The sequence below is a fragment of the Rhinopithecus bieti genome, unplaced genomic scaffold, assembly GCF_001698545.2.
Source record: "Rhinopithecus bieti isolate Rb0 unplaced genomic scaffold, ASM169854v2 scaffold_4598, whole genome shotgun sequence".
NCBI classification, from domain to species: Eukaryota; Metazoa; Chordata; class Mammalia; order Primates; family Cercopithecidae; genus Rhinopithecus; species Rhinopithecus bieti.
Genome location: NW_016804402.1, coordinates 199825 through 218984, shown reverse-complemented (window position 1 = coordinate 218984; position 19160 = coordinate 199825). Strand labels below are relative to the sequence as shown.

The following is a 19160-nucleotide window of genomic DNA, read 5'->3' as shown; positions in this document are numbered from 1 at the left end:
ATTGTCCTTGTTCTCTGAAAAAGAAATTTCCACGTGTAATTATGGTGTTTCATGTGACTAAACTAGTTAATCTATGCTTAACAATGGTGTTTCTTTCTATATTTTCAGATACAAATGCTTATCTTTGACATTTGTACATTGAATAAGGAAAATTTTTCTTACCTTTGAAAGTGATGTTCTAAATCATACTAAAAGTTTTAATATTCCCACAAAAAATATAAAATGAGAGGAAGAAAACTAAAAAGATATAAAATTAGTAATATTCCTTTAAATTTTTCTTTCCAAAGGTGATCCTTTGGAAATTAACTCAGCATTTTTTTTTTTTAATTTTTTAATGTTTGGCCAAGTTTGTAGTAGGTTTACTACCCTAACCCTATTAGTGAAAACTTTGGAACACTAAATGTAATGACAAAGACACACGTTTAAGAATCATTAAAACGAGTCAAGAAAAGGTTGATATATAACTAATTTTGTATTACATTATAATAAGTCATCTTTCATATTATAATAATTTATTGTTTGTGTTTGTTTATTTATCAAACTATTTACCTGAGGATTAGTTACCCACTGGAGTTTGAAAAAAAAAATGCTAGGGACTGGAATGCTCTGTGCTTTTGAAGATGTCAAATTCAATGGGATAAATGAATCTAAAATGAATACTTAAATAAAATTGTTATAGGTATGAGAATTATGAAAATATGATATGAATCTTTGGTGGAGGGTGCAATTTAAGTACCAGAACAGAGTCTCTGAGAGACAGGGAAAATTTTTTTAAGGTAAAAGATAATAATAAATTCCTAAAACAAGGAGTAGGAGATTAACTGATTTGCTTAAGTTCATGTGGTGGGGATAATTTTAACCCAGATGTATTTTAACTGCATGTAACTTTAAAATAATTTAAATGAATATATAACAAAGACACATTTTAAGAATGTCCACAATAACTAAATATTCAGAAACAGTTCTTATTAAGCACATACCTAAACTGATGTAAATTCTGTGTGAGTGCATGTGAATATATTGGAAACACACATGACTGAATATCAAAATAGAACCATTACCAAATAAAACTTCTGTAGATGCTATTCCTATTATGATTACACTACCCAAAATACCTCATTGGTCTTTTTTTTTTTTTTTTTTTTTTTTTTGAGACGGAGTCTCGCTCTGTCGCCCAGGCTGGAGTGCAGTGGCCGGATCTCAGCTCACTGCAAGCTCCGCCTCCCGGGTTTACGCCATTCTCCTGCCTCAGCCTCCCGAGTAGCTGGGACTACAGGCATTCTACCATCTCTTTCATCAATAAAGTAAAAGTTTTCTGACTATTCCAGTGCGGAGTTTGATGCTTTCCATTGACACCATGCTCCTAAGATGTAAAGGAAAATACTAGTGTTTTGAAATAAACTGCTAAGAATGTGGTACCATATTTGATCCTTTGTGGACCAATATACAGACCCAAAAACAAACCTTGAAGAGTTTGTTTATGTGTGTGTGCCTATGTTTGTAGATGTCAGTCAAATTTGTATTGTCACGATCAGAATAAATGATACACATGAGATTTTAGACAATCCAGATATTCTGCAGAATATGATGAAGTCAAAGCTTTATTCTGATTGTAGTTTTCCAGAAATTTGTTTAATCAGGAAACCAATTTCTTCTACAGTGGGGTTCTTTCAAAACAAATACATGTGTATGTATGTGCACATGTGTGTTTGAGGATGCCAAAATATCCAGAGGATGTTTTTAAATTTAAACTTACTTTTGACTCATCACTACACTCTTTGTTTCCTATGCTAGAATTTTGAATCTTTATATCCAAGGGACTTCTAGGAACAATTTTATTTCTAAAGGAAATATTATATTACAGTTATTCTGTAGGCCAATTTTCTTCTTCTATTTTCACAGCCAACAGTCAAACTCTGAGTGAATAGAGAGCCTGTACTATCTGGATGTCGATATTCTACATTTCATGATAATACTATTTTTTAAATACCAAGATAGACTGATTTTATGGGGTGAAGGCTAAATGCATATGCTGTAGTTTAAACTGCTATTTCCCTTAATGACTATTTGTATTTCATAATTGAGTAATATGTTTTCATTTTCACTTTTAATCTTTCAAAAGGTCTCTCTGAATTGGATGTAAACAAGTCATTCTATTACTTCTGGAACACTTTAAAAGCAAAACTGTGAAAATAAAATGCTGTTTACATAATAATGTCCTAGTTTTAGAAACTTACATTTTGGGAGACACATTTTACTTGTCTGAATGATTCATAATATCAGTTAACAATGGAGAGAAACAAAGAGCTGTTATTTAAGTCAGGCTGTTAGTGTACTAAAAATTCCCTGGCAGTAGATCATCACAACTCATTTATGTGAAAGGATTATTTTGTTACAAGAACACATTTCCTACTGATATCTTGATACCTGTTTGTTCCATAATAGTTTTGGTATCAGTATGACGTTTATATTTCTCTGATTAAAAGAGGAAAAAAGAAAATTTCAACACTTTATAAACAGCTTAGGACTGACATTTACTAAAGTGTCCAAGTTTCTAGTAGAATTTTGTTCTACGTTATTTCCTGAGTCACTCTAGTTACAAAAACACAGACTCATCTTACTGTGAGACTCCGTTTTGCTTCCAAGGAGTCCCCCTACTGTTGGCAAAGATTGAGATGAGACAGCGAATTGCAATTTCTTCTATAACTAAGATATTGATAGAAATTAATCCAAAATTATTGCCCGGGAGAAAAAGCTAATGAGAAAGAGTAAGTTAAGGGCAGAAATCTTCTCATATCACATAACCAGGCTGTTAAAATACCACCTGACAAAAAAGTTTTTTCATAACAATGTTTAACATGGCAGCATTTAAAAAATTATTACATCGGCCTGTCGCGGTGGCTCACGCCTGTAATCCTAGCACTTTGAGAGGCCGAGGCAGGCCGATCACGAGGTCAGGCGCTCAAGACCATCCTGAGTAACGCGGGGAAACGCCGTCTCTACTAAAAATACAAAAACAAAATTAGCCGGGCGAGGTGGCGGCGCCTGTAGTCCCAGCTACTCGGGAGGCTGAGGCAGGAGAATGGCGGGAACCCGGGAGGCGGAGCTGGCAGTGAGCCGAGATCGCGCCACTGCACTCCAGCCTGGGCGACAGAGCGAGACTCCGTCTCAAACAAACAACAACAAAAAATTACATTCTAATTTTAGCTGTTCATCTGATAAAAATTGCATAAATTAAAATTTCTGTGATAGAAAATGCTGCTAAATTTAACACAGTTTACAGGAACTTTTATCTGCACACAATTGAGGCATAATAGTTGACTTAGTTTATAGTACAATATTTTTATAATGTTTTATCTGTGAAATAAAATACTGATTAGATCTATTAAAATATTTTGGCTGATCCCGGTGACTCGCGCCTGTAATCCCGGCACTTTGGGAGGCCAAGGCGTGCGGATCACGAAGTCAAGAGATCGAGGCCATCCTGGACAACATAGTGAAACCCCGTCTCTACTAAAAAGTACAAAAATTAGCTGGGCGTGGTGGCCCACGCCTGTAATCACAGTTACTCTGGAGGCTGAGGCAGGAGAATCGCTTGAATCTGGGAGGCAGAAGCTGCGGTGAGCCAAGTTTGTGCCACTGCACTCTAGCCTGGCGACACAGGGAGACCCCATCTCAAAAATAATAATAATAAATAAAATAAAATAAAATAATGCTTGGGTAGAAAGAAAATAAATAAATACAAATAGGAAGTCCACAGGAACAATTAAATTAAGAATATGAAAGTAGATAAAAGTTGTTGCAATACAGAAGTACATCAAAAAAACTATCTTCTCTAAACTTCTCAATGTCATACCCTGGTGCGTACAGTAAAACAGAAAAGCTGAGCTTTGGTGAATCCTATCAGAAAATATTTGTCGATTTCTTGATTCTGTATTATGTTTGACCAGAGAACTACACAGAGAATTATAACACTGAGAAAAAATTTTATTTCTTTCTGTATCATTTTCTTCAATTTGTGACATTTAAATATATTTAGAAGCAGATGGAAGAGCTCTGTGTAGTCCTGTAAACTAGAGCAAAGTTATTCTGCTTATTATAACAGAAAGTGATGAAAATGATAAAGATAAGTATTTGTGAAATGAGGCTGGGACAATTACAGTGATGGTGTGCATAGAAAGAAACTGTCATTACTCTTTAGTAAAAACAAGATGTATTCAAAGGATGGGCTTATTTTCTATTTCCACTTACTTATTTACTAACTTAAATAGAATCACGACATTATAAACATTTCCAATTTTATAGTTATTTGTACTTGGTCATAAAAGTCCCTTATAAATGAAGGTTTTAGGCCGGGCGCGGTGGCTCAAGCCTGTAATCCCAGCACTTTGGGAGGCTGAGACGGGCGGATCACGAGGTCAGGAGATCGAGACCATCCTGGCTAACACGGTGAAACCCCGTCTCTACTAAAAATACAAAAAACTATCCGGGCGAGGTGGTGGCGCCTGTAGTCCCAGCTACTCGGGAGGCTGAGGCAGGAGAATGGCGTGAACCCGGGAGGCGGAGCTTGCAGTGAGCTGAGATCTGGCCACTGCACTCCAGCCTGGGTGACAGAGCAAGACTCCATCTCAAAATAAATAAATAAATAAATAAATAAATAAATAAATAAATAAATGAAGGTTTTACAAGACTGTGCATGTTATTATAGGAGTTGAAAATTCTTTAGCCATTAAGATGCCAAACACCTGTGAAAAGATCTGTTTAATAATTACTTTATAACTCAGTTTCATAAAATGCAACTACAGCATTACCACAAAGCCTACGGGTATATTATTAGGTAATTGGAAAGATCTGCTTCAGTAAAAGCTGTGGCATTTAATCTTAAAACCTTTTAGAACTGTCTGCATGTTTGTAGCACTTAAAAATCTTTCAAGGTGTGAATATTAGTTTCATTCTCAGTCTTTCTAAGTGGACAAGTAGCCACTATGAATCAGAATTTAGAAATGTCCTTTAAAACCTTTATATGTTAATAATTCTCTAAAATCAAAACTCCGGAAACTTGTACATTTTAATCTGCCCTCACTAACTGGGAATATTTGTTTCAAGCCCTTATTTTAGTAACTGAGAACGTGAAAAAAAAAATCTTAGTTTGCTCCTTTTACTAAGAAGAAAAGATGATGTAAATTATTGGAATAGGCAATTCTTTGTGACACTGCCAATACTAATGAGCAATTTTACTAGGAGTGGACTTTTGATTGAGTCTCTCCATTGTGATAGAGGACAGGAAAGGAAGACCGAGGATGGCTCTGGGAATCTTAATCCCACAATCCAACAGAGGGGGAAATGTAACAGTAGAAATCAGTGGCAGAAATGACATCCAGGTTTCCTCCTTTCCATAAGTACTTATTACCAATTTGAGCCAATTTGCTCTATACTTTGTTCTTTTTTTTTGTTTGCTTGCTTTGTTTTGTTTTGTTTGTTTTTGAGACGGAGTCTCGCTCTGTCTCCCAGGCTGGAGTGCAGTGGCGCGATCTCGGCTCACTGCAAGCTCCGCCCCCGGGGTTCAAGCGATTCTCGTGCCTCAGCCTCCCGAGTAGCTGGGACTACAGGTGTGTGCCGCCACACTGGCTAATTTTTGTATTTTTAGTAGAGATGAGTTTTCGCCATTTTGGCCAGGCTGGTCTTGAACTCCTGACCTCTGGTGATCCGCCTGCCTCGGCCTCCCAGGGTGCTGGGATTACAGGCATGAGCCACCATGCCCGGCACTATACTTTGTTCTTACTCCTTTACTCCATTCTACAGCTTATTTACATCAGAAACCATGATTCTTTCTTTCCAGATCTCAGTAACTTAGTGCCCATCTGAAAGCCAAATCAACAGTCCAAGTAAAGATCACCTTCCCCTTCTTATGAATATAAGCCCTTTCTAGTCATACATCTCTATTTAAAAGCAATTAGACGCAGTAAAACATGTAGAAGAAAAACCTAGAACCATATCCATCGATACATAAGACGGTGATTTCCAACTTCATTTTGCCCAGAAAACTCCACTTACTTATTTACTAACTTAAATAGAATCATGACATTATAAACATTTCCAATTTAAATCACTTTCATTTAAAAAGTTAATATATGCCATATAGTTCTGTGAATATAAAATATTCTAAAATTAACAAAATAATGTGTTTTCTGTTACACACCAAAAATATTTGGCAATCACATCATTAGAATATGAAATCTGGGAAGGGGTAACTTACAGCTTTGATGAATAACTGGCATGAGATAGCCATTAAAGTATGAAGTCATGCATATGTTCCTATCTAACGTTAAGTAAGTTTTCGTTTTGTCAGATTTTATCATTGTGAACTCACATTGTCCAGCAATTGAAATAAACTATCCAATTGCTAGTGCAATTATAACTCAGTCCACAGTATTGTATTTGTACGTCACAACTCATCAGACTATCCTGTCTGTCCTAGCGTTTGAAAGGAAATGATCAGGTCTACATATGTTCAGAGAGGGGACAGCACTCTAGTAACCAAAGTTCTTGCCTGTATCAGTGTGGGGTTTAAGGTATGTATTGCAATGTTACATTGAGTCAATGTATGCAGATAAATCCCTCACAGATTTACTTTGAAATTCCATTCATTTTCTTTTCTTACCTCAATTATGCTATATACTCCAACTGTTCTATAATGGATCACAGGAGATTTGAGGTTTGTATCCTGGGAGTCCCAATTAAGTAACCATTCACTTTAACGTACTTAGAATTCTTAGACGGTGTTATTTTTATTTGGGTACAAACAAAAGGGACTTTATAAATCCAAAGTATGTGCTTTTAAAATGTGTTTTGAAGTTAAGTATTCTACTCTACTAGGTCATGTATTTAGGTCATGTAACTGAATTATAAATATAATTCAGAAGTCAAAATGGAACTGTTGTCAAATAATATTAATGTATTAAATTTACAAGAAGAGAGTCTGTACAGCATGTTATAAACTCATCGTGGTTTTAAAGATATTTATGGTGTTTGAACATCACAGCAACATTGCAAGATACTCAGGGTAGATCTAATTGATAGACAATAGAATCAGTCAGAAGTAATGCTGCTAATTGTGTTTTTCTCATTTGTGCTAAATAGAGTACACTAAAAATTTAATTTCTGAGTAAATGCAATAAATTTAATTAATCTACACTTACTTTAATTGACTGTATGGTCTAACTTATTTTGGTTTCTTTGTTCTCCTTTGAGTAGAAACCAAATGCTGATGTGATTAGACCAGTTCTTTTCCACTGTTCTTATTATCAGAAGAAACTTAAGTATATGGTAGTTCATAAGCTGATAACCTACATTCCAATAAGTAATTTACTAAATGGAGTCTAGGTAATAACCATATCTTCTTCTCCTCACTCTGGTTACTAATACTGAGATTAAACTAGTGATTGATCTTACCATGTGGAGTAACATATAATTATCATTTAGTAATGTGCAATTAGTACCTACACACAATGATACATTAAGCCATTTAAACCCCTAAGGACATTGCAAATATAATCTAATAATTTATGCATACTGGCAAGCTGATGTCTACTATGCAAATCCCATATAAAGCTCAGAGAAATTAAATGATTGGTATGAAATAACTAACAATTGAACTAGGTATATCTTTTATGAGAATGAATGTTGGTAATATCCTTTAATTTGAAGGTGAGGAAGTATTTTTGTATTTTAAAAAATTTTCTAACACTGATCTGAAATATAATCTATAACATTGATTAATTGGTAGAGGGTTTTTAATTATTTTCCAGAGATAATTGCAATATAATTAAGCATACTGTTAATTTCCAAACTGATATCATGGGAAACAATTCAATTATGGAAATTATACTATGTAATCCATGCAGCGGCTATCTATCTTCTGTTTTAATCTAAACGCAGTTACTTCTCATTAGCATTAATTTATTGGGAAAACATTCTTTAATCATTAAGGAATTATAATGTAAAAGGTAAAGTTTATGTTTGTCTTTCATAGCAAAACTTAAGGAATCTCACTTTGAGAATTGTATTTCTTTTACATTGTAATGATCAAGAGCCTTACTTTTACCCACCTAATGTATTTATCAACTAACGAGGTAATCAAAATTTTAGTACTACCTGAAAATTTAGAAATCTAATGTCTATCAAATATGTAATTAATTTTCTTAACATTTTATAAGATTAATATTTCCTTTACAAAAAATAGTTGAGATGATTTTTTAGTGTATCAAATATGTAATTTATTTTCTTAACATTTTATAAGATTAATATTTCCTTCACAAAAAATAGTTGAAATGATTTTTTAAAGTCTATCAAATATGTAATTTATTTTTCTTTACATTTTAAAAGATTATTGTTTGCTTTGCAAAAAAAATTACTTGAGATGATTTTAAAAGGATGGTGCTTTTCATGTAACAGGAAACACTTTATAAACAACATGAGAACATGTTGTGCAGTGTACGTATTTACATTATGTTTTCGTGTGTGTATATATGTAACCCCTGAAAATGATTCCTTTCTATTGTATTTATTGATTTTCATGGTCTGGTTCATGTTAATAATGCTTGCTGTAACCTTCCTTCACATCCTCCATTAGTCAATCATGGAATTTTTTTTCTAATTTAGAAGAAAGATGAGGTAAAATCATAGTTTCCATTATTTAATAGGTCATATAGACAAAGTGAACCTTTTGTTATTAATTGTATTTGAAGTGCTGTTTTATATTTAATTTTCTAACCCATTACAAATTAATATTCGGTGTGGAAAATAAACAATGTTCCATCTTCTTTTAATAATATATTTAAAAGGCAATCATATACATGTTATATTTTACTTTTGTGTACAAACATCGATTAAAAATCATTAGAACTAGCACGAAGTTCTGAGTAAAACCACTAAAGTCTTTGAGTAAAAATACTCGCTCTGCCGCCCAGGCTGGAGTGAGTGGCGCAATCTCGGCTCACTGCAAGCTCCGCCTCCCGGGTTGCCGCGATTCTCCTGCCTCAGCCTCCCGAGTAGCTGGGACTGCAGGCGCCCGCCATTACGCCCGGCTAATTTTTTTGAATTTTTAGTAGAGACGGGGTTTCATCGTGTTAGCCAGGATGGTTGCGATTTCCTGACCTCGTGATCCACCCGCCTCAGCCTCCCAAAGCGCTGGGATTACAGGCTTGAACCACGGCGCCCAGCCAAAACTACTTCAAATAAGTAAGGCTTTACACAGGTGTTATTATAAAACATAGTTTTACTTTTATTTCTCCTCAAATTGGTAGTTAAACTTTTTGTTTGTTACATGTAAGTAAATAATGAATACATTTTTAAAAAATGCACATTGCAGAATATTATGTTGAGTATTAGCCGGGGACAATATGAAGGTGCCATATTAAATATAAATAAACATATATTGATTCACTGTAGCAACGTATTTAAGAAATGAATTAATTGTGAAATCATATGCAAATTTATCAAATTTAATATTTTGAAGTTATTTTGATATGCTAGCATTAATATTGTTTTCTATTTTGCATTTTTGTTTCCTCTTTAAATCTGTAATTATTATGTCAGAAATTGTCAGTATATTTAACATTAACCTATCCTTGTTAATAAATGCCAACAGTTTAAAAGGACACAGAAACTTTTGATCTCTTAATTTTCCCTGTGTATTTTTTGTAACTCCCTTTTTTTATACTAATTATAGACTTATAATGAAAAGGAAGAGTTATGTTTTTTGAGCAATATCAACAACAGACAATGTGAACTCAACAGAAGCGAATAGAAATAATTCACTGTTATTAATTGTGTTTGTGTATTGTGTTTTATTTCAGTCAATCTACTGGATTCAAAAACAATTCAAGGGGAGCTGGGCTGGATCTCTTATCCATCACATGGGGTGAGTTTAATAAACTATCAAAAGGAAACATCATTTTCTCCATTACCTTTCTTAGGGAGCAGATGGATTTATTGTATTCTCTAAAGAGAACTCTTGTACTTCTGGTGACAAATTATATTTATAGGAGTATTCAATATATGGAGTAGCACAGCTTGACATTGGTGTCCAGTGGAGTTACTGAGAATTTTGAAGATTTTTTTTCTTCTTAATTTATCAATTGCTTGAATGGATTGATTAAATAGTTTAATTAATTATTGTTGGCATCATGTTAATGATCTAAGAATGACTTTTTTTTTTTTTTGATGTGATCAGATGAATTAATTAGACTGCCTAAATTTCAGGTGATGTAGAAAGTGTGTATTTGGGGATGGTAATCTCCAAAGTCATAGCCTTAAAATTAACCTCGGTAACTGCTCTTCCAAGTAGGTAGAAGTTATTGTTCAACATTATAAACCTATATTGTCTTAATTTACTTGTTTAAAATGTCTACAATTTGCCTAGATCAGTTTAAAAATGAGAATATTACTTAGAAAAAATCTGCTGCTGCCTTTAAGTTTTAAACTTTTTATATAGCTTTGGTATTTTATCAATCCAGATACAAATTACAGAGTGTGTAGCATTTTGGTGCTCTAAATGACTATAATGAGCCTTTTCTGGGAGAAAATTTTCTTTTAGTTTTCTGAAAAATGGGAGGTGGGGTTACATTTCTCAAACTCTTTTCCCTACACAATTGTGTAATAAATTCCCGAACATACCTTTTCGTTTCTAAGTATAACATGTGAAATAATGCAAAATATTTTGAAATATTTGTCATAGGAACAAGCATATGTATTCCTGTCCTTCTATGATAGTCATCTTTTCAAGAGATTGTAATTACTTCCACTTCGTATTGGTGTTCAGTCTTTAGAGTTTTGTGCCTAAATATACACAGTTTTATGATAACACCAGCTTCTTCACCAGCGGATGTTTTCCATCAGAGATACTTCATCTATCTGTCATCTTTGTATCTGCTTCTCTTCCTGACACACCTTGACTTTGACAATATGCCAAAACCTAAAATCAAGCCTTCATTAGTTACTTTGGAGCAGAGAGTATGAAGTAAGCCAGGATTTGGTTTTCCCAGAGGTGTAAAAGGAATCAAATGATTAGGATAAAAGCACAGCCTAGGTTGTCATAAAGAGTGAATTGAAACTCAAGATTGAGCTGGAAAACTCATTTGAAACTAATTATCTAAAAGTCAAACCTCACCTTAATTTGATTTTAGAAATTTAAATTTTTCATGACTCCTTCAGATAATATACCAGAGAACTTGCTGCTTCAGGATATAAGAAAAGCAAAAACTATAGTAATGTTTAGTTACTATATATTAGTATATAGTATACTATATACCATATAAACATACTATATACTATATATACTATATAATATGGTATGTATATTACTATATTAGTATCTGTAACTAATAGATACATATATGTTGATTTTTTAAAACAAGAAATTATCTTATATTTCACAGCAACAGTCTGGCTGATGTTTTCCTTTAAAGAAGGTATGGTGGTAACACATTTTTATATATTGAGAGTTGGGGGAAATGAATTCTCCCATTGTTAATCTCATAGATAATGTGATGGGGTAGAGTTGGCACTTCTACTTCCAGAGCTATGTTGGAGGTAGACAGTGGGGTGTTCTTAGCCCCTTGCTGGGTAAAGTGTGACACAGGGACAAACCAGCAACATCAACATGTGGGAGATTATTAGAAATGCAGACTACCAGAGCCTGCTCCAGACATTGTGAATCAGAATCTGTATCTCAATAGGTGACTCTTTAGCACATTCAATTTGAAAAACACTCCTCTGGATAAATTACTTCTTTACATTTCCCATCTCTGGGCCAATTTACTATCTCTTTGTTGCCTAGAAATCTCTTAGAGCCTCCACAGTCAAAAGTTTTCAGTTTCTTCTTTGGTTTACTGTTGCCTCAGAGATCCCCACTCGGACCCATTGGCTCCTCTTCATTGCTGTCCTCTGTTGATCTTTCACCTGTGATTTTCTTATTTCTGATGCATAAAATAGCCTAAAATAGTTGGTCATTCTCTTCAAGCTTATCATTATTATTTGCAGGGAGAAAAGAGAAATTCCCCAATAGTTCATGAAACTTACAATATGTAAGAACCCCAAAGCTAAAAAAAAAAAGAATAAAATCAAATGATGTGAATTATTGTTCTGTGGTGATATGTAGTGTATATTTCCTTTAAATTTCCCACATATTTTGTTAACCATAATATATATAAGGAAATATATAGTGCAGTTTAGAAAACGTTAGGTTAACTGTTTTTTTGGAAAATTGACCAAATTATTAGGTGAAAATACTGTATGGTAAGTTTAGGTTTTGGATTTAATAGCCTGGCATATACAAATATTTGTGCCTCCAGATTCAATTAATTATTTTATTGCTCTCATTTTAATATGACAAGGATAGATTAGTTTTGTGGTTGTATTGTTTTAAAGGAAATAGATACTTATAACAATTGTGATATCCTTGCTGAAAGGTTTTCATAAAATAAAAGTAATAGCTGGACATGGACTTTGAGTTTGTTATTTTTCAAATTAATTAAATAATAACTGGCAGTGCATCTGACTGGAGGATAACTAAAATATGACTGTAAACTTATGGGGAAAAATCATAATAACAATATTATACCATATTAAATCACTGCAAATTCTCACTCTTGATTTAGGATAGTAGTTCTTAACAGGTTGAGCGAGTAAGAGAAAAGGGAATTTTTATTTTGTCTCGGGTGGATATTTGGCAATATTTGAAGACTTTTGTCACAACTGGGGAAAGGAGGCACTTTTACATTTAGTAGGGGAGACCAGTGGTACTGCTAAATACCTTACAATGAACATGGCAGCCCCTAAAAAGAAGAATGACCTGGTCTAAAATGGCAATGCCTAAGTTGAGAAACTCTTACTTGGGGGATTAATAATAGCATTCCATCAGGAACTGCCCTTAACTAAGGAGATCTGGGAGACTGCCAGCTCCTTCTCTAACTTCCAATCATATTCTCATCAGAAGCTCTAAATTCCAAATCATGTTCTTATCAGAAGCTCTGAATTCCAAATCTGTTGAAATATAAATTTAAAAAAATAAATCAATGATTCATTTCAAACTTGAATCTTTCATGGAATGCTTGTATCACCTGAGCTATAAAAAATTAACATATTTGGAGAAAAATGGCCAAGAGTAGCTCATTCCTTCATATGATTTGTTTTCTTTTTCTATTCTTTCTTTTCCTCCAAAGATGTATTCATACATGAAACTTTACAATTCGCCTCAGCAATTTTCTTGGGAGTAGTATTTCTCTCTCTATTTTTGAATGGTGCTTCATATCTTAGAGAAAACCTTGTAGGTAAATATGATACTACATATATTATTAGGCCTTGGACCAATTCTCCAAATAAATATCTGGGAGTAAATTTAATGAAACTTTAATTTTCTCTAAATGAAGGTCATGAAAATACTCAAATTTGTAAACTGAAATTATTTGTGGAGGTCATAAATAGCAATTCATTTTTCAATGGAAGAGTTTTGTTTGTCACTCATATTATCTGGCATTATATTTGGTGCCTTTAGCAAAGCAGACAGAAGCAGTTACCTTCTCTGGCCCTATGAACTATGAATTATAATATGATATTTGAATCCAGGGCCTAATTTTATTCAGAAATTTGGGTAAATAATTCAATAGTTCTAATATTAATATTTGATTTTGAGAATAATCAACACATATCAAAGCTTCTATATATTGTTAGGTTACAGCTTAGAAAAACAGTCTTTTGCTTACACATGACTCTTAAATTGATTGTACTTAAACTGATCGATTGATTGATTGATTGATTGATAGTGTTTACCATGTAAACTTTCTTAGACTACATATCATTACATAAATTCATTGGAGGAGAGATCCAAGGAAGGTTGAGCTACACAGTTTTCACTTAGTATAGTATTGATATCCTGATTAACTAGTACAAAGAAATCATAAGCTATGACTCACTTAATTAAAGAAACTCCAATAAGAAGAGAGTGAGAACTGGTAGGGTTCAGGGAGTGTAGAAAAAGCACTGTCTGAAACGAGTAATATATATTTGTGGAAAATAGAGGCATCAGAATTAGTAATTGTGGAATTAAGATTTCTTTAGATATTTATTGATGTCTTAGCAGTGAACATGCACTTAAATGAAAACACTCTTTTGGCAAATAGAGAGCTTGCTGATTGCCCACCCAATATCTGGATTCTCCTTGCTGATGGAAGAAACATCGATATTGTTCAAGTTTTCACTCTCCCAAGTGTTACTGGAAAATGGCCCTTCTGCTACTCCGTGGGTTAAATGTTGATTCATCTGAGAACTAATCATGACCATGATAGTTATTTTGGTAGGGATTGGTTGAAGCAAGTGTAAGTAAAGCCAATGATACTGGTGCAGAATTCTAGTGATTTCTAGGAAAGGTTTTCCCCCTGATAGAGAGATAGGGAGAGACCTAGCATTTCCTCCATTTGGACTTGTTGTGTAAAGGCTCTGGGTCTGCAGCAGCTGCATTTCTCTCAGGACTAGAAAGGCAGAGCCCAGTGAGCATAAGAGAAACCAGCATGGAACCTTGTTATCACTGAAAACCACTGAATTACGTGAAATAATGCCTCTTCTTTGTTATTTAAGCCACTCTTAGTATTTTTCATGCTTTCAAATGAAAGGCATCCTGATAGGATAGAATGTTTTATCTTTGCTCAAATACTGTAATTTCTAAATGGAGGCTATCATTGTGTATTATAGTGTCATATATCTTTTCCAGATTGTCTTTTTTAGTACTTTAGTAAGATGTCAAAAATAATAGAGTAGTAAAACAGGTTAAGCACATTGGTTAGACTTGAGGCATCTGCATTTCCATTCTATCTCTACCACTTATTATATAATCAGATGTAAGCCAATTAATCAAAAACTGACCGGGTGGCTCACACCTGTAATCCCAGCACTTTGAGAGCCTAAGGTAGGAGAATCACTTGAGACCAGGGCTTCAAGGTCAGCCTGGGCAAACAGCAAGAACACCCCATCTCCAATAAATAAATAAATACATAGAAATTAGCCTGGAGTTGTGACATTCACCTGTAGTTGTAGCTATTCAGGGGGCTGAGGTGGGAGGATCACTTGAGCCCAAGAGTTCCAGGCTCTTGGGTATGACTGAGCCGCTGCACTCTAGCCTGGATGATGGAGCCAGACTCTGTCTCTCAAAAGGAATTTTTTTTTAATCTTGAAAAAGCATTTGTCTTCACCTCTAAAAAAGGGAATTAGAGTAATTCCTATGTCATATCACTTTAGAGCAAATGAGATTTGAGCATAAGTATATATATGTATATATATAATACATGTGAAAGAGCTATATAAATATCATTTCTTATTCTAAGACAAGATTTGAGGTTCTCCCACTTTAATTCAAACTCTTTTGCTAAATTTATTTACGTGTCTCCATAAACCTTAGTTTGCACTTCAGGTCTTGAATTTGTATTTAGAAGAAGGAAAGTTGACAGTGTTGTGTGAAGTCTCAGCAGGCACCTCTTCTCAATTCAGAGTCCAATACATTGCCTCTGATGTCACTTCATTTTTATTCCATCTAATCTGCACAGACAAAAGTTCACATACAATCTTGCTGCAAAAGGAATTGTGGTTTTGGACCGTGAATTTTAAATCATTATTACTAGGCTCAAACACATCTTTATTAGTCAAAATAGGAACCATAACAATCATCACATTTTGCCAACAAGAAATAAGTTTGTTTATTCCTGTAGAATAAAAATTCGTGCTTCGGGATTCGATGAACTCTTGGAAAGCATTTTCTGCATCCTTCTAGTTGTGGAAGCGATTTCCCTGCAAAAGGTTCTCGAGATGCTTGAAGAAGTGGTAGTCAGTTGGCGAGAGGTCAGGTGAATATGATAGATGAGGCAAAACTTTGTAGCTCAATTTGTTCAACTTTTGAAGCATTGTTTGTGCAATGTGTCATGGGGCATTGTCGTGGACAAGAATTGGACCCTTTCTGTTGACCAATGCCAGCTGCAGGAATTGCAGTTTTCGATGCCTCTCATCAATTTGCTGAGCATACTTCTCAGAAGTAATGGCTTCACCGGGATTCAGAAAGCTGTAGTGGATCAAAACAGCAGCAGACCACCAAACAATGACCATCACTCTTTCAATGCAAGTTTGGCTTTGGAAAGTGCTTTGGAGCTTCTTCTTGGTCCAACCACTGAAATGCTCGTCACCAGTTGTATAAAATCCACTTTTCGTCGCACGTTACAATCTGATTGAGAAATGGTTCATTGTTGCGTAGAATAAGAAAATGACACTTGAAAACAACTTTATTTTCTTTCTTTCTTTTTTTTTTTTTACTTTCTCTCCACTCATGAGGCACCCATTTATCAAGTTTTTTCACCTTTCCAATTTACTTCAAATGCTGAAGGACTGCAGAATGGTCAACACTGAGTTCTTCGGCAACCTCTTGTGTAGTTGTAAGAGGATCAGCTTCGATTATGACTCTCAGTTGGTTCTTGCCAATTTCCAATGACAGGTCACTATGCTCCTCATCTTCAAGGCCCTTGTTTCCTGTGCGAAACTTCTTGAACCACCACTGCACTATACCTTCATTAGCAGTCCTGAGCCAAATGCGTTGTTGGTGTTGTGAGTTGTCTCCAATGCTTTACAATCCATTTTGAACATCAATAAGAAAATCACTTGAATTTGCTTTTTGTCTAACATCATTTCCATAGTCTAAAATACAATAAAAAACAGCAAACAATAAGTCATTACCAAAAACAAAACGAGAAATGCACATTAGAATGACGTATAACATATTTCACACTTAATTCAGAATGTATTCCAGTATCAAATGGCAAATTTCAACAATGCAAACACTGCAATTACTTTTGCATCAACTTAATAATTGAGGCAGTTTAAACATAGTAATTTGGTATGCAGTTTATTTATAACTTTTGGTGATGAGAATGTTCTCAAATATTGATATTTCAGATTTCAGGTCAAATGTTACTTCTTCATGGAGACCTCCTGAACTTTTCACAAGCCCCCCTCCTGCCCCACCACCTCCTAAATGACCCTCACCGCATCCCTAGTGTGTAACACCTGATAGGCTCATCTACCTCCTTACGCGTGTTCTTTGTTGTATAGCCACAGCTTACAATTATACATTAATGCAATCATTCGACTGATCTTTATTTCAGCAAGGAAACTCTGGCTTTCACAGGAAAGCTCTGTGAGGCCAGTCTTCATTTCACGAAATTCTCCTTTAATTCTTAGCATTTACAGTTCCTATATTAATTGCCCATGAATTAAAATTGTTAAAAAATGAATAATGAAAGCTTTGCCAATTAAGAAAGCTAACATCGATTTTGTTTTATTTTTTGAAAATAATTTGATAATTTATACTATATTACTTGAAATAATGTCTTTTAGNCTAAATGACCCTCACCGCATCCCTAGTGTGTAACACCTGATAGGCTCATCTACCTCCTTACGCGTGTTCTTTGTTGTATAGCCACAGCTTACAATTATACATTAATGCAATCATTCGACTGATCTTTATTTCAGCAAGGAAACTCTGGCTTTCACAGGAAAGCTCTGTGAGGCCAGTCTTCATTTCACGAAATTCTCCTTTAATTCTTAGCATTTACAGTTCCTATATTAATTGCCCATGAATTAAAATTGTTAAAAAATGAATAATGAAAGCTTTGCCAATTAAGAAAGCTAACATCGATTTTTGTTTTATTTTTTGAAAATAATTTGATAATTTATACTATATTACTTGAAATAATGTCTTTTAGAGATTTCATTGTCTCTTTTAATGGCATAAAATTAAGTACAATTCTTATATATAAACACATATATCTTGTATAATCTATAATATATCTATATTAAATATATTACATTGTCTTTTGTACTAGCAGACATATTTAGTTAAATGTAGCTAGAAAATACAACTGGCCAGTGAGCTGAAGTTTAACTGAAAAAAACACTACATAAAGATAGCTTCATATTGAAAATTATATTGATTGTTATCAAGGGGGGAAAAGTGAGAATCCTATTAATAAATCCAGTTCAGCAAATCATAGAACTGTTTAAAATGAATAAATCATAGAGAGGAATGAAAATAATAAAAATACTTTCTAAATTAAGTCTTTACTTTTCTACTTTACAGTATGATGTTATTTGCCTGTAATATTAGAATTATTGCTATTTGGGAAGTTCAGTTTCTACAAAATCTTACCAACTGGATTTCTAGCTTTCATCTTGTGAGTGGGGTTTTAAATGCAGAAAGACTATTTTGACATCTGGGTTCAGCGATAACCACCTGGGATTCTGCCTTTATGAATCACAGTCCAAATTCTACTTCATAGACTGAATTGTCAATCCAGGAACATCAAATTTTTGACATATGTGATATGTGATTCTTGGTCATTTGAAATTGTTCTGCCTAGACTCTATTTTAAGTATGTCATTCTCACCTATTATGCCGACCTCTCAAGGAAAGATGTCTGATTACATTAGAAACACATGGCAAAATCTTACCGGCTTGTTTTTTTGAACCTTTCCTTGAAACAAAATGCACTCTGGAAAAAAAGGGGAAATGTGGACAAGTGCTAGAAATCAGATAAGATAGAATTTATTCTAGCAACATTTAATTTTTTAAAATAAAATGCTATCTTGATGCTTTAAAAAAATAGAAGTGATTTTCTGTTGCTAACACTATGTCTCTATGTGAACTGTGTTCTCTTCATCAAAACAGTGTTTATGTTTAGGGACATTAGATTAGAATTTTAAAATATAGCATATACTGTATTTCATTTCTTTTACTTTGATGTACGCTTAGTGGGATTTAAAACAAAGGAGACTTGAAACATAAGTTCATGGGTTTTATTTCCTCCAGCTTTACTCATAAATTCATTTGTGCTTTATGATCATTACCTAACATATATTAAATATAAAGTTAAATAAAAGCTAAGGTGTAGTCAAATCATTTTCATTTCTATTTTGAGCATTTAAATATTTCATATGTTTGCTATAATCATTCTTTGTTTTTTAAAGTAGATTTAAAATTCCAAATAGAAGACTGAATTCTGCTTCTGCTAGTTTTCATATTGGTAACATTTTTTCTCTAAAACAAATAACTTTGACACTAAGCTCTG

The 19160-nt window shown here is 33.9% G+C and overlaps 1 protein-coding gene across 1 annotated transcript in view; it reads left to right on the top strand.

Annotated features, from left to right (window-relative positions):
* Positions 1-19160, top strand: part of LOC108526895 (ephrin type-A receptor 3-like) — a gene marked incomplete at its 3' end in the record, with an annotated part of 109736 nt that overhangs the window by 14022 nt on the left and 76554 nt on the right. Inside the window, exon 2 of the mRNA XM_017867898.1 lies at positions 9858-9922. Within this exon, the coding sequence (XP_017723387.1) occupies positions 9858-9922 (65 nt within the window). The remainder of the gene's footprint in view (positions 1-9857; positions 9923-19160) is intronic.